Raw genomic sequence first — 15,285 nt, forward strand, 5'->3', positions numbered from 1 at the left:
TTGTTCCCCAGCAGCCAACAGACCCTCTTTATTCCAGTCCTGATGAAGGGTTTCCATCCAAAACTTCGACCGTCATTCCCCTCCATAGATGCCGTCTGTCCTGCTGGATTCCTCTGGCATTTTGTGTGTATTGCTCTGGATTTCCGGCTTTTGCAGAATCACTTGGTTTTAAAATTCTATCTGAGCAAGGTTCTAGATGGAGGCCAATTAACCTGACACAGTTGGGCCAAGTGTTTTTCTGATCCTCATTGGAGGACAGGTTGAGTTGGCTTGGGCTTTTCTCTTAGGAGGATGCTAGGTGACTTGACAGAGGTAGAGTGGGCAGCCAGAGGTTCCCCCCCCCCCCCCCGGGTGAAAATGGCTAATACAAGGGGGCAAAACTTTTAAATTGTTTGGAGGAAGGAGAGGATGCCAAAGGTAGCTTTTTTATTCAAACAACAGAATGGTGTCTATGTGAAACACACTGCTAAATGTTGTGGTTGAGGCAGATACATCAGGGACATTTCAGAGACTCTTAGATAGGCCCATGGATGAAAGGAAAATGGAGGGCTATGGTTGATCATAGGGAGGAAGGGCTAGATTAATCTTGGAGTAGGTTAAAGGGTTGGCACAACATCATGGGCCGAAGAGCCTGCACTGCTTCATGTTCTATGCTCTTATTTGAGTGAAGAGCGGAAGGCAGGGGAGAGACCACACACAGACGAGAGATATTTACCCGACATGTTGGATCCAGCCATTATACCAGTGCAGCCGTTAAACATCACAGCAAACACCGTGGCAAATGTCATGAGGGTACCAGTGGTGTAGTCTACGGAGTAGTTATCTGGAAGACAAAACCAAATACTGCTCAAAGGCTGCACCCAGAAGCATCCACATGACCCAGTCCCACATCGCCTACGCAATTCTTGCAGCAGGGCAGGGAAGTATTCTTGCACCCCCCCCCCCACCGCAAATCATTCCTCTGTGGCAAGGTTAGAAGAATAGCCAAACTACTGCCCAAGGTTCCCCAAGACAAAGAACTGTAGTTTCTGGGAAACACTTAGTAAGTCAGGCAGCTTCTCTGAAAAGAGGGGAAAAAAATTACTGTGTTAGATTGTAGATAATAAATTCCTTTTGGGCAACCTCCAACCTGATGGCATGAAAACTGACTTCTCTAACTTCCAGTAATCAAAGGACTCTTCATCTGATGCTCTCAGTATTTATTGCTTATTTATATATTATTATTATTTCTTTCTTTTTGTATTTGTAGAGTTTGTTGCCTTTTACATATTGGTTGAACGCCCAAATTGGTGCAGTCTTTCATTGATTCTAATATGGTTATTATTCTATTATGGATTTACTGAGCGTGCCTGCGAGAAAATGAATGTGACATACAGATACTTTGATAATAAATTTACCTGGAACTTTAATTTCTCCCACATATTTTTGTTTCCTCCCCCTGCCCCGCAATCCCCATTCGGACCCCCCTCACCAATCACCTTATAACTTCTTCCCTTGTCACCCCCCCCCCCCCCCACCATCACCTGCTGGCTTTTACTCCTTCCCCTCACCTCCTTATTCCGGCATCTGACCCCTTCCTTTCCAGTCCTGATGAAGGGTCCCAGCCCAAAACAACGGTCTCAGCCTGAAACATTGACAGTTTATTTCTCTCCACGGATGCTGCCTGATCTCCTAAGCATTTCCAGATACGTTCAAATGTTATTTCCAAAATTAAATTTTTAATACTCTTCAAAATTTTGTAATGTCTCAAGGAGATCAATCCATTCCAAACTCAAGCAGCTGGGTAACAGCTTCCTCCCCTAGGATGTGAGACTTCTGAACACCCAGTATCACCCAGTTCATTCATTATATGCTGTATCGGTGATGTGGGCAATCATGGTCTTTCTTGGCAACTTCTTATTTTACAGAAGTGGTTTGCCAATGCCTTCTTCTGGGCAGTGAATACAAGACAGGTGACCCCAGCAATTATTAACACTCTTCAGAGATTGTCTGCCTGACATCAGTGGTCGCATAACCAGGACTTGTGATATGCACCAGCTGCTCATACGACCATCCACCACCTGCTCCCATGGCTTCACATGACCCTGATAGGTGGGGTGGGGGTGCGGGGTGCTAAGCAGGTGCTACACCTTGCCCAAAGCGACCTACAGGATAGTGGAGGGACGGAGCGCTCCCCCTCCCAGCCCCGATCAGGGTCAGGAGAAGTCATGGGAGCAGGTGGTGGATGGTCATATGAGAAGCCGGTGCTTATCACAAATATCACAAGTCCTGGTTATGTGACCACTAGCACCAATATTGATAATGGCTGGGGGGGCGGGGGGTCACCCATCTTGTAAGGACACTGCCCAGAAGAAGGCATGGGCAAACCACTCCTGTTGAAAAAGTTGCCAAGAACAAACAGGGTCTTGGGAAAGACCATGATTGCCCATGTTATAATGACATGCCACATATGAATGAAAGAACCTCGGACTGCTCATTCCTACCCTCTATAAGCCCAGTCTTAATGAAGAGTCTTGGCCTGCATCACCAACTCTATTTCACTCCATAGATGCTGCCTGACCTGCTGAGTTTCCCCAGGATTTCGTGTGTGTTGATCTAGATTTCCAGCATCTGCAGAATCTCATGTTTAACATACAACTCGTGTTTTAATTGTTTATTCCTTTCAGCCATGCTTACAATGACAATTAGGTCCTTCTGATCACAAACACCTCTAGTGAGAAAAACCATAAGACAAAGAACAAAATTAGGCCATTCAACCCATCAAGTCTGCTCCACCATTCCATCATGACTGATATATTATCCCTCTCAACGCCATTCTCCTGCCTTCTCCATGTAACCTTTGACATCCTTACTAATCAAGAACCTATCAACCTCCGCTTTAAATATACCCAATTGTGAACTCCACAGACACCTGTAGCAATGATTTCCACAGATTCACCAACCTCTAGCTAAAGACATTTCTCCACATCCCTGTTCTAAAGAGGCATCCATCTATTCTGAGGCTGCATCCTCCCTACTGTAGGAAACATCCTCTGCATGCCCACTCCTTCTTGGCCTTTCAATATCTGATTGGTTTCAATGAGATCCCCCTCCCTCCACCGATCATCCTTCTAACTCCAATGAGTACAATCCCAGAGCCATCAAACACTCATTATCTTTCTCATGAACTTTCTCTGGACCCTCTCCCATGCAGAACATCTCTTCTTAGATGAGGGGCCCAAAACTGGCAGTATTCCTAGAGCAGTCTAACCAAGGCCTTGCAAGCATTCTTCTCCTATCTCACATCGCCACTCAGCTCTTTGAATGAAGAAACTTAAGTCAGAAGTTCCTAGTCTGGAGATGGACAAGAAAGGTGCTTACCTGCGAGGTTCCGTCGCAGTGTAGCCAGGTTGAAGCCCGTGTAGTTGGTGTGGATGAGCTGGCTGGTGTTCCCAGACTGTCTAACGATCCAAACGGTCTTGGGGCTCACGGCAAAGAAACTGATGAAGATGGTGATGAGCACAATGTGGACCATGAGAAAGATCAGGAAGCTGGTCCTGGCGTAGATCTGGGCTCCGACCAGGCAGACTAGCAAGCACAGTAATAAGATACTCGAAGCGTAGAGGACATTGTAGAGGTAGCTTTGTGGGAGGACGTGGATACCTCTGTGGTCTGTTTCTGCTGCAAGGGGTAGTTGGAGGACAAGGGTTCAAAGATTGAGAAGCTACTTATTTTGTAGGAGGAGAAAGAAGCCATTTAAAGGAGCAACTTTATTCATCACAAATGTTGGAAACCGCTGTCTTTTTTTAAATACTTTTTTTTATATAAGATTTGTACTTTTCAAACAACCTCATATTTTTCACACTCACCGGCAGAAAGCAGTACAGCAGTTAAACTAACGATTTATCACCTTTCACACATCAAAGTTGCTGATTTATCAACTTTCTCCTTTCTCATTGGCTAAGTGTTAGCACATTACCCACGTGATGTAGTTGTTTCAATTGTGTAGCCTATTAACTAGTTTATCACTATCTAAGGAATTTTCCTCAACTATTGAAGTGATAGATTTTTTTATAGAAGCACCATCTTTTATTCCTTTGCCTTAGCATTGATTACCGTCTTAGCAGAGTGTCTCAGCTCTTTATTTAGTTTGCTTAGTACTTGCCTGTTTGTTTGTACTCTGAAATAAACTGCAATCTTGGAATTAAGACTGCTTGTCATTTTTGACTCCTAGAAGATCCCAAAGGATCAGAAATTAAACAGAGACTCAATACAACTGTTTGCATACATTAGGAATTTGGTGTGTTCGTGTGATCTTAAACAAAGCCCACATGACGTAGCTTTGCAATCCTTGGGAGATAAACTAGCATAGTGGTTAGATTACTGGACTAGAAGACAGATTTGGACTATTGATCCAGAAATAAGTTACAAAACATCTGAAGTTATACTGAAATAATTGAAATTAGGAATTAAAATACAACTCTCAGTTAAAAGTTGCCACAGATCTGCCAAACAGTAAAAAGCAACTGGTTCACCAAAACACTTCCCTGTACATGTTGCTGGGACCCAGGGACCGGGACTATGGGGAAAGGTTGGACAGGTTAGGGACTTTTTTCCCTGGAGCACTGGAGATTGAGAGGAGGTTTGATAGAGCTATACAAAATTATCCTATAAATAAGGTAAATGGAAGCAGCCTTTTGCCACTGAGGTTGGGTGAGACTAGAACTAGAGGTCATGGGTTGAGGCTGAAAGGTGAAATGTTAAAGGGAAACATGAGGAACTTCTTCCCTCAGAGGGTGGCCGCTACAGGCAGGAGTGTTGGATGCAGGGTTGATTTCAACATTTAAGAAAAGTTTGAATAAGTACATGGATGGGAGGGGTGTGGAGGGATATGATCCAGGTGATCGATGGGACTACGTAGAATAATAGTTTGGAGTGGACTAGATGGGCCGAAGGGCCTGTTTTTGTGCTGTAGTGCTCTATGACTCTACAGAACTCCAGACCCACATGCTCCATATCTTCTGCCTTCTCACACCTAACTTCCAGCTTTGGCTCAGGGCAACCAGAAATCCCAAGTTAATAGGAGGTGGATACAGGATAAGAAAAGCATTTTGCAGTTGTTGTTCCATTGCCTGGGAGATTAGGGAGGGGAATGTTGCCCTACATACTTGGATTGCAGAGTCAGACTTATCAGTTTATGTATTCTGGAGACGGGGTGCTGGAGGCTCCTAAAATGTTGAGCGTATGTCTTCAGGCTCCTGCACCTGAAGGTAGCAACGTGAAGCGAATATGTTCAGGATAATGTAGGGCCTTTTGAAGATGTCCTCAGTGCTGGGGAGGCAAGTCCCATGAAGGACTTGGCCGAGTTTTCAGCTTTCTACAGATTTTTCCAATCCTATCCTATCCCCTCCATACCAAATGGAGATACCACCAGTTACTATGCCCTCCACAGTACATCTGTGGAAATTTGCGAGAGTCTTTAGTGACTCATCCAGCTCCATCATGAGCACTAATCTCCAAGCATCGAGGACGTCTTCAAAAGAGTTTAAGGTTTGTAACTTATTGGCCAAGTCTTTTTAGTTCTCTTAAAGATCTGGTGAAGAATGCCAGTCATTGTTCAATGTGGGTGATCACATCAACAGGCAGAGGAAGGCCTAATTTCCAAATCTTGCAAAATGTGGTCACATTCCCTTGTCCTCAGAGGGCAGTGAATCCAGTGAGAATGGGATGAATGGCCACACCAAGAGTGCGGCTTCAATACTCTGTCACACCAAAACAGGCAATTTAGTATTCCTCAAGCCACAAGGGACTCACCTGCATTTGGGAGCTCTCCAAATACATCCAGAATAGCCTCCACCAGTCCCAGAATATAAACCGCACAGGAACAGACATTCGCAAGGAAGAACATCAGCCCTATACTCCCGCCGAACTCTGGGCCCAACGTCCGGCTAATCATAACTGCAGACAAAAGTGTAAAGGAAACCAAGCCAGGTTGTAGAGAGTGGGAGGAGGAGGGGGAGGGCAAAGGAAAGGAATATCGACCACATGCTGGGAGATGGGATAGATTTAAGTTAGCACCCAGGCAGCATGGGCTGCAGGCCCCACTCCCATGCTGAATGGCAAGTGGCTACTGACCCATCTGGCTGTGCTCAAGAGAGTCCAGGCCAAATGGTTGTCATTGTCAACCAGTGGTCCTTGGGGAGTGGAGAAGGGACGTGGAGCCACCTAAAGAGCTCCTGGATTTTCGGACTATAAGACCACATAACCATAAGAAAAAGGAGCAGAATTAGGCCATTTGGCCCATCGAGTCTGCTCTGCCATTTCATCATGGCTGATCCATTTTCCTCTCAGCCCCAATCTCCTGCTTTCTCCCCGTATCACTTCATGCTCTGACTAATCAAGAGTTTATCAACCTCGGTATACAATACAGCACACAAGTCTTTGGCACATGTAAAAAAAAATTCTGTAAAGCAAAGATGCTTTCAAAAATCATCAAATGAAATGTTTCTAAATATTAAAATACAAGAGCAGTATACAGTAAAAAAAATAAATCAAATCAATATTTATTGTGACCACCCTTTGCCCTTAAAACTGCATCAGTTCTCTCAGGTACACTGTTGTGCAGTTTTATAAGAAAATCAGGTGGTAGGTTGTTCCTAGCACCTTGGAGAACGTGCCATGGTTCTTCTGCAAAATTTGCCTGTCTCACTTGCTTCTGTCTCTTCAGGTAATCCCAGACAGCCTCGATGATGTTCAGATCAGGACTCCGTGGAGGTCATAACATCTGAATCCATATTTTTAAAAAAATACAGGGTGCCTAAATCTTTTGTACAGTACTGTAGAAGTAGAATTAGGACATCCAGCCCTTCGAGTCTGCTTCACCAATCGACCATGGCCAATTTATGACCCCTCTCAACCCCATTCTCACGTAACCTCTGACGCCCTTACTAATAAGAACCTTTCAAACTTCTGCTTTAAATACACCCAACCATTCTCAGGGATTTGTCTCCAGCACCAAAAGCCTTTCAATTACCAAAATTAAGTCAAGTCAATCAGACCCCAAAGTCTTAACCTGGCGACCTTTGGCCACCATATATTTCATCTGATTCATTTAACTAATTCCTACAAATACATGAATTGCATACGTCATCACACTGCCACGTTATACGTGCGCACCTTGCTTAAAGTAAAGACGAGTTCAACCTACATTTTGGACTCCAGCGTCTTCTTTTGAATTAGTTTAATGTTTTGAAGTTACAAAACAGAACAGGATTATTCTCCTTGGTGTCACGACAATTCTCAGCAGCCTTCAGGGAAGATAACAGACTAGATCTTCACAATAAAAAAAAGGGGCAAAATTAGAGCAAGGATTTCTTTTTATCATTGCCAAATAGAGGACTTTTTTTTAAAAAAAAAAGAGGCAGAGATTAAAAAGTTAACAATAAGCTTGGAAGAAGGTAGGGAAAATTTACAAGAATATTACCAGGACTCAGGACCCGAGTATTAGCTAAGAGCTGAATGGATTAGGATTTTATTCCCTGGTGTGTAGGAGAAAGAAGGGAGATTTTATACGATATACAAAATTATGAGGTGAATGCATGTAGGCTTTTTCTCCTCTCAGGTTGAGTGAGACTAGAACAAGAGGTCATAGGTTTGTGGTGAAAGGTAAAATATTCAAGGTGAAACTTCTTCACCCAGAGGGTGATGTAACTTCTATAGATGTGTAGTGGAGAGTGTTTTGAGTGGCTGCATCATGGTCTGGCACGGAAACACCAATTCCTTTGAATGGAAAATCCTACAAAGGGTTGTGTATTCAGCCCAGTGCATCATGGGTAAAGCCCTCCCAACCATTAAGGCCATTGGAAATCAGCATCCATCAACAGAGATCCCCACCACCCAGGCCATGCTCTTTCTCAGTTCTACCATTAGGTCGAAGGTACAAGAGCCTCAGGACTCTCACCACTGGGTTCAAGAACAGTTACTAGCCCACAACCAACAGTCCTTGAACAAAAGGGGATAAGTCTGCTTAACTTCACTTGACCCATCATTGAAATGTTCCTACAACCAATGATCATCTCACTTTAAGGACTCCTAACCTTGTTATCTCATGTTCTCATTATTTATCGCTATTTATTTATATTTGCATTTGCAGAGTTTGCTGTCTTCAGCACTCTGGTTGATCTTTCATTGATCCTGTTATAGTTATTATTCTACAGATGTGCCGAGTGTGCCCACAAGAAAGTGAATCTGAGTTGTATGTTGACATCTATGTACACTATGTACATCTATGTATAATAAAAGTTACTTCAAACTTTGAAGTGTGAAACAAGCTGCCAGTGGAAGTGGTAAACACAGGTTCAATTGCAACATTTAAGAGAAGTTTGGATAAGCACATCGATGGGAGGGGTCAAGAGTACTCTGGTCAGGGAGCAGGTAGATGGGACTAGACAGATGACCAGGATGGAATAGACTAGATGGGCTGACGGGCTTGTTTTTGCTCAATGGCTCTAAAAGATGTGGGGAAAGCATTGTTAAAAAAAGTGGTAGGGCTTGGAAGCCCCTGCCAAGGAAGTGCTAGAAGCAGATATGATAGCAATATTAAAGCATTTCGATGTACATGAACAGAGAGGGAATGGACAGATATAGACCATGTGCAGGCAGACAAAATTATTTTAATTTGGCCCCATGGCCATCATGTGCTCCAGGAGAAGTGGTTACTGGCCCATCTGGCTAGGTTCAGGAAGGCCAATGTCCTTTGTCCACTGTTACCAGCTACTGGCCCTTGGCGAGTGGGGTGGGGACATTGAGCCACCTGAAGGACTCCTGGATGTTAACACACACATTCAAAAGGGACAACAGACTTTCAGGAAGGTACTGCAGGATACATGAACACAGGTCGCTTGTGGTGGGGAACACCCCGGCATAGTTATGGGAGAGGAGGTGAGCATTTGCCAAAGTCCATACCACCTACCGGTAGGACAACCCTCATTCTGTACTACGCAAATTTTGCCTCAACTTCTGGCCCCACCCTTTCTAAAAACCTCGGGCAAAGATCTGGAACTTGCCTGAAGGGGCAAGGTGGAAACTAAATCCAAGTTCCGCTGTGCCTTTAGGCAAGTTACAGATCATCACTACTCCAAACAGTGGGGGGGGGTTCTTCATGTTCCCTTTGTGCATGTGTTTTAATCCTAGGAGGAGCAGTAGCTTCTCTCTGAGATGCAGGAGCATAATTAGGCCATTCAGCCCATTGAGTCTGCTCTGCCATTCCACCATGGCTGACTTATTAACCCTCCCTACCACATTCTCCTGCCTTCTCCCCATAACATCTTTACTATTTAAGAACTCATCAATCTCCATTTTAAGTGTACCCAATGACTTAGCCTCTACAGCCGTCTGTGACAATGAATTCCACAGATTCACCACCCACAAGCTAAGGAACTTCCAGCTCATGTTTGTTCCATAGAGACGTCCTTCTATTCTGAGGGTATGCCCAGGAGCGCTAGACTCTCCCACTGTGAGAAACATCCTATCCACGTCTATCCCATGTAGATTTCAATGAGATTCCCCCCCCTCCCCGCAACCCCACCTGCTTCTGCTAAACTCCAGTGGGTACAGCCCCTGAGCAGACTGTTAAGTACAGAGCTCATGGTATTACGTGAGATACTAGCATGGATGGAGGGGGTCTCCTTCTACAAACCCATCAAACTCAAATTTATCAACACCCTCTTCCCAAAAGAGTATCCCCAACTTTTCTGAAATCTTCCCACCCCCAACCTCCTTGGAACCATTGAACCAATGAACCTCCAGGCCTGTAATCCCCCCCCCCCCCACCTTCAAGCCATTCGGTCTGGTGGATGCAATATCTCAGCTATAGTTCAGTGTCAGCTTTGTACCCACAGAGCACTGCAACACAGAAAAAGGCCCTTCAGCCCATCTAATCCATGCCAAACTACTATTCTGCCTAGTATCATCAACCTGCAGCAGGGACATATCCCTCCAAACCCCTCCCATCCATGTACTTATCCAAACTTCTCATAAATGTTGAAATCGAACTAGCACCCACCACTTTCACTGGCAGCTCGTTCCACACTTGCACCAGCCTCTGAGCAAAGAACCTCCCCTTAGGTTTCTCTTAAATATTCCACCTTTCACCCTTCACATACAACCTCTAGTTCTAGTCTCAACCAACCTCACTGGAAAAAAGCCTATTGCATTACCCAGATAACCTACCTGCTTATGGAACCCAATCCCAATTCCTTTAGCAACCACCTTCAATGTGCCTCACCTCAAGGTATCTGAATCAGAGCTTCCTTTAGACCAGGGGTTCCCATCTTGGGGTCCATGGGCCCCTTGCCTAATGGTATTGGTCCATAAAATAAAAAAGGTTGGACTTTTCTGCTACTGCTGTCCAATTGAGGAGATGCTGGAGGCAGTGTAGCGTGGTGTCCGTGCTCGATGGGGGTGGCTTCTCCATCAGTGCTGCCCCCCAGTGCTCGACTGGTGGAATTACAGGCTGGGTTGCCAGGAACCATCAATTTGTGGGACTAATTGCTCAGGGTCTTGGACTAAAAATGTCATTTCTTGCGTGACTATGTTTTCTTTTCTCTCTTTCTCGCTATTTTGAATGTGTTTTGCATCTTGGCCCCAGAGGAACGCTGTCTCGTTCTGCTGTATCCATTTATAGTTGAATGATAATTAAACCTGATTTGATTTGAACCTGTGCTTTACACCCACATTAGTCTGTAGGGTCTTGTATTTATCTGAATGTGTAACAGTTCACAAGATAGATTGGTGCATACTATTTTAATTTTACTAGTGTGGAGAAAGCAAGCCCTTCCTGCCATTGAGCACATCTACAAGGAGTGCTGCCACAAGAAAGCAGCATCCATTATCAAGGACCCCCACCATCCAGGCTATCTCCCTTCTCACTCCTGCCATCGGGCAGCAGGTACAGGAGCCTTAGGTCCCATACCACCAGGTTCAGGAACAGAAATCACCCCTCACCCATCAGGCTCCTGAAGCAGTGTGGATAACCTCATTCACCTCAGCACAGAACTGACTTCACAAACTACCGTCTCACTTGCAAGGATTCCACACCTCACATTCTAAATATTATTTATTTTTCCTTTGTTATTATTTGCACAATTTAGTACATAACAGCACCGTCCAGGCCCTTCAGCCCATGCTGTTGTGCCGACTTTTTAACCAACTCCAAGGTCAGCCTAACCCTTCCTTCCTACATAACCCTCCATTTTTCCATCATCCATGTATCTGTCTAAGAGTTTCTTAAATGTCCCCAATGTATCTGCCTCGACCACCACTGCTGGCGGGGTGTTCCACACACTCACCACTGCTGGTAGGGTGTTCCACACACTCATCAAACTACCTCTGGCATTATTTCTAAATAATGTTGATATTGTACTCAGAAATAGAACACAGAGCACCACCGCATGGTACAGGGCCTTCATTCCATGATGTTTTACTGATATACCGCATGATCAATCCAACCCTTCCTTCCTACATAACCCTCTGTATTTCTATTATCTATTTATTTACTGAAGTACAACACAGAATAGGCACTTTTAGCCCTTCAAGCCATGCCGCCCAGCAATCGCTGATTTAACCCAGCCAAACTACAGGACAATTTACAATTACTAATTAACCTACCAACCAGTAGGTTTTTAGACTGTGGGAGGAAACAGGAGCTCCCAGTGGAAACCCACAAGGTCACGGGGCGAACGTACAAAAAATCCTTGCAGGCAGCGGCAGGAATCGAACCTGCAAAGCATTGTGCTAACCACTACGCTGCCACCATGTGCCTATCTAAGAGTTTCTTAAATGCCTCTACCAGCACCCCTAGCAGGGTCTCCCATGCACCTACCATTCTCTGTGAACTTACCCGAGACATCACCAATACACTTTGCTCCGATCAGCTTAAAATTTTGCCCACTTGTATTAGCATTTTCTGCTTTGGGAAAACATCTTTTTTTGCTTTCTTTGTAGCTTTTCATAAATTCTACTAAATTTAAATTCAGTTGTATTTATTTTCCTTCCTGTAAATATCCACAAGAAAATGAATCTCGAAATAGTATATGGTCACACACACACACACACACTTTGATAACAAATTTACTTTGACTTTGAGAACATTTGGCAGAGTTAACTAGAGTCTCTGGAAGGCCCAGAGTTTTTGAAGACCCTTCCGCGGTGGACGGCTTTGGTAAAAGGATACAGTAAGCTCCGCCACCTTTCACCGCTCCATTGGTGGAGATCGCGCACACCGATAACACTGTCAGGCTAATGATGACGTAGGCCACTACCAGCATCAGCAGCGCTTCAAAGAACCCTGCCTGGCCGATGACGAAGCCTAAAGAGAGGAGAGAAAGAGACAGGCAAAGTCAGCAACAGGCAGGCAAGGATAACAATCTTGCAGAATCGGGTTAAGAGCATTAGACATAGGAGCAGAATTAGGCCATTTGGCCCATCGAGTCTGCTCTGCCATTTCATCATGGCTGATCCATTTTCTTCTCGGCCCCAATCTCCTGCCTTCTCACCGCATCCCTTCATGCCCTGACTAATCAAGAATCTATCGACCTCTGCCTTAAATATACCCAATGAATTCCACAGATTTACTACTCTCTGCTAAAGAAATTCCTCCTCATCTCCTTTCTGAAAGTCTCTCTATTCTGAGGCTGTGTCCTCTGGTCCTAAACTCTCCTAGCACAGGAAACATCCTCTCCACATCCATTCCATTGAGGCCTTTCAACATTCGATAGGTTTCAATGAAGTCACCCCTCATCTTGAATTCCAGTGAGTACAGGCCCAGAGCCATCAAATACCCTTCATAGGATAAGCCTTTCATTCCCAAAAACATTTTTGTGAACTTCCTTTGAACCTTCTCCAACACCAGCACATCCTTTCTTAGATAAGGGGCCCAAAACTGCTCAGAACTCTCCAAGTGAGGCTTCAGAAGTGCCTTATAATGTCTCAGTATTACATCCCACCCCGTCGTGCAGCTGAAACAACACCATTGCTGCATCCATTGGGGCGAGATATCGAGATCTGTGATCAGTGGGGATCGAAGGAGCAGGGGAAAGCTACTGTAGGCTCTCTTGTGCCCACCGTGGACAAGCAGCTGCACAGCAGACAGGTGAGCGATCCTGTGCTGGCCTGGGTGAGGGAATGGCTGAGTGTGGGAGGACGGCCGGAGTGGGCAGCGGTCTCCACCCTGGACCAAGAGACCAAGGCCCTATACTCGCAGTGGGGAACACTGGAGGCCCACGACAGGTTGCTGTTCGGGTGGTGGCAGTTGTCCAATGGTGACAGACTCTTGCAGCTGGTGGTCCCCCAGGGGCTCCACGCCACGGTGCTGCGGTCCGTGCACAGGCTGGTGGCGTCCGGCCGTCTTGGAGTTACAAAGACATTGGGCAGGCTGCGTGGACGCTTCTACTGACCTGGGTGCAGGCAGAATGTGAAGCTGTTCGTGCACTGCTGTGACTCTTGCAAGGCCCAGAAAAGACTGGGCCACCAGCCTTGGGTGTCAATGCAGCAGTACATGGTGGGGGCCCCAATATGGGTCTACTGCCCCTCCCGGAAGAAGGGACTATCCCCCAGGCTTGGAAGCCACCAGAAGGGGGCGGGAGAGGTGCTTGACCGCATCTCCAATGTGGTATATCGGGTGCGGTTGCCTGAGCGGCGGAAGGCAGTCGTGCTGCACCGGGACCTGCTGGTACCATGTCAGGTCTTGGCCGCCACTAACCCAGCGAGGCTGCAGGAAGGAAATGACACTGAGTGCCCTGCCTCTTGCCTCACACCAACAGACGGCAGTGTCGATGCCCATCAGAACTTTTGGACCTTGCTATGGACTCTGGGGTTGCCGGGGATGGCTGACCCCTTGGGTGGGGGCAGTGTGACCTTCTGGGTGGGGGGTGTGATCGACAGCCTGCCCCTGCATTTCTAATGACCAGTACTGTTCATTGTTCTTGCGTTAAAATGCTTTGATGGGATTATGGTGGGAAGTTCCAGTTTGTTCATTGTTACATTTTAGCTTGGGTTATACAGTTATTCACTTGTGTATTTGTGGGTCACCCTAACTGTAACCAGGCTGTGTGATGGTTACCTCCCCCATTGGTGTGAGACTGGTGGAGTTCACTCTCTGGGTCACAGTGCCTGGTCTGTTTCTGTCTGTCACCCCTCAACAATGATATGCTAAGCTGAACTACTGGAGTGCCACGTGGGTGGCTATAAATACGGATATTTACTGAGTATAATGGAAACGTATGTAAAGGATAAAAAGTTATTGAATGGTTTATTGTATATATTTATTTTTGAATAAAGTATATTTTGAAATAAAAAAAATAAACACACACATATATACAGTGGCATGCAAAAGTTTGGGCACCCCTGGTCAACATTTCTGTTACTGTGAATAGCCAAGCAAGTAAAAGATAAACTGATTTCCAAAAGGCATAAAGTTACAGATGACACATTTCTTTAATATTTTAAGCAAGATTACTTTTTTTATTTCCATCTTTTACAGTTTCAAAATAACAAAAAAGGAAAAGGGCCCGAAACAAAAGTTTGGGCACCCTGCATGGTCAGTACTCAGTAACACTCCCTTTGGCAAGTATCACAGCTTGTAAACGCTTTCTGTAGCCAGCTAAGAGTCTTTCAATTCTTGTTTGGGGGATTTTCTCCATTCTTCCTTGCAAAAGGCTTCTTGTTCTGTGAGATTCTTGGGCCGTCTTGCATGCACTGCTCTTTTGAGCTCTCTCCACAGATTCTCGATGATATTTAGGTCGGGGGACTGTGAGGGCCATAGCAAACCCTTTACTTTGCGCCTCTTGAGGTAGTCCATTGTGGATTTTGAGGTGTGTTTAGGATCATTATCCTGTTGTAGAAGCCATCCTCTTTTCATCTTCAGCTTTTTTTAATATATACAGACAGTGTGATGTTTGCTTCCAGAATTTGCTGGTATTTAATTGAATTCATTCTTCCCTTTACCAGTGAAATGTTCCCCGTGCTACTGGCTGCAACACAAGCCAAAGCATGATTGATCCAGCTCGTGCTTAATAGTCGGAGAGGTGCTCTTTTCATGAAATTCTGCACCTTTTTTTCTCCAAACATATCTTTGCTCATTGTGGCCAAGAAGTTCTATTTTAACTTCATCAGTCCACAGGACTTGTTTCCGAAATGCATCAGGCTTGTTTAGATGTTCCTTTGCAAACTTCTGACACTGAATTTTGTGGTGAGGACGCAGGAAAGGTTTTCTTCTGATGACTCTTCCATGAAGGTCATATTTGTGCA

At 45.2% G+C, this 15,285-nt stretch overlaps 1 protein-coding gene across 1 annotated transcript; it reads right to left on the bottom strand.

Annotated features, from left to right (window-relative positions):
• Nucleotides 1-715: 715 nt before the first annotated feature.
• Nucleotides 716-12,825, bottom strand: LOC140192658 (solute carrier family 12 member 9-like; the record flags this gene model as incomplete). The annotated part of the gene is made up of 5 exons (XM_072250188.1): nucleotides 12,819-12,825; nucleotides 12,212-12,346; nucleotides 5,794-5,937; nucleotides 3,361-3,660; nucleotides 716-823 (listed from the first exon to the last, which is right to left on the bottom strand). Coding segments are annotated over exons 1-5 (694 nt in total), but the record flags the coding sequence as incomplete, so codon positions are not given.
• Between the last annotated feature and the right edge of the window lie 2,460 nt (nucleotides 12,826-15,285).

This window comes from Mobula birostris, unplaced genomic scaffold (genome assembly GCF_030028105.1).
Source record: "Mobula birostris isolate sMobBir1 unplaced genomic scaffold, sMobBir1.hap1 scaffold_2038, whole genome shotgun sequence".
In the NCBI taxonomy this organism is placed as follows: Eukaryota; Metazoa; Chordata; class Chondrichthyes; order Myliobatiformes; family Myliobatidae; genus Mobula; species Mobula birostris.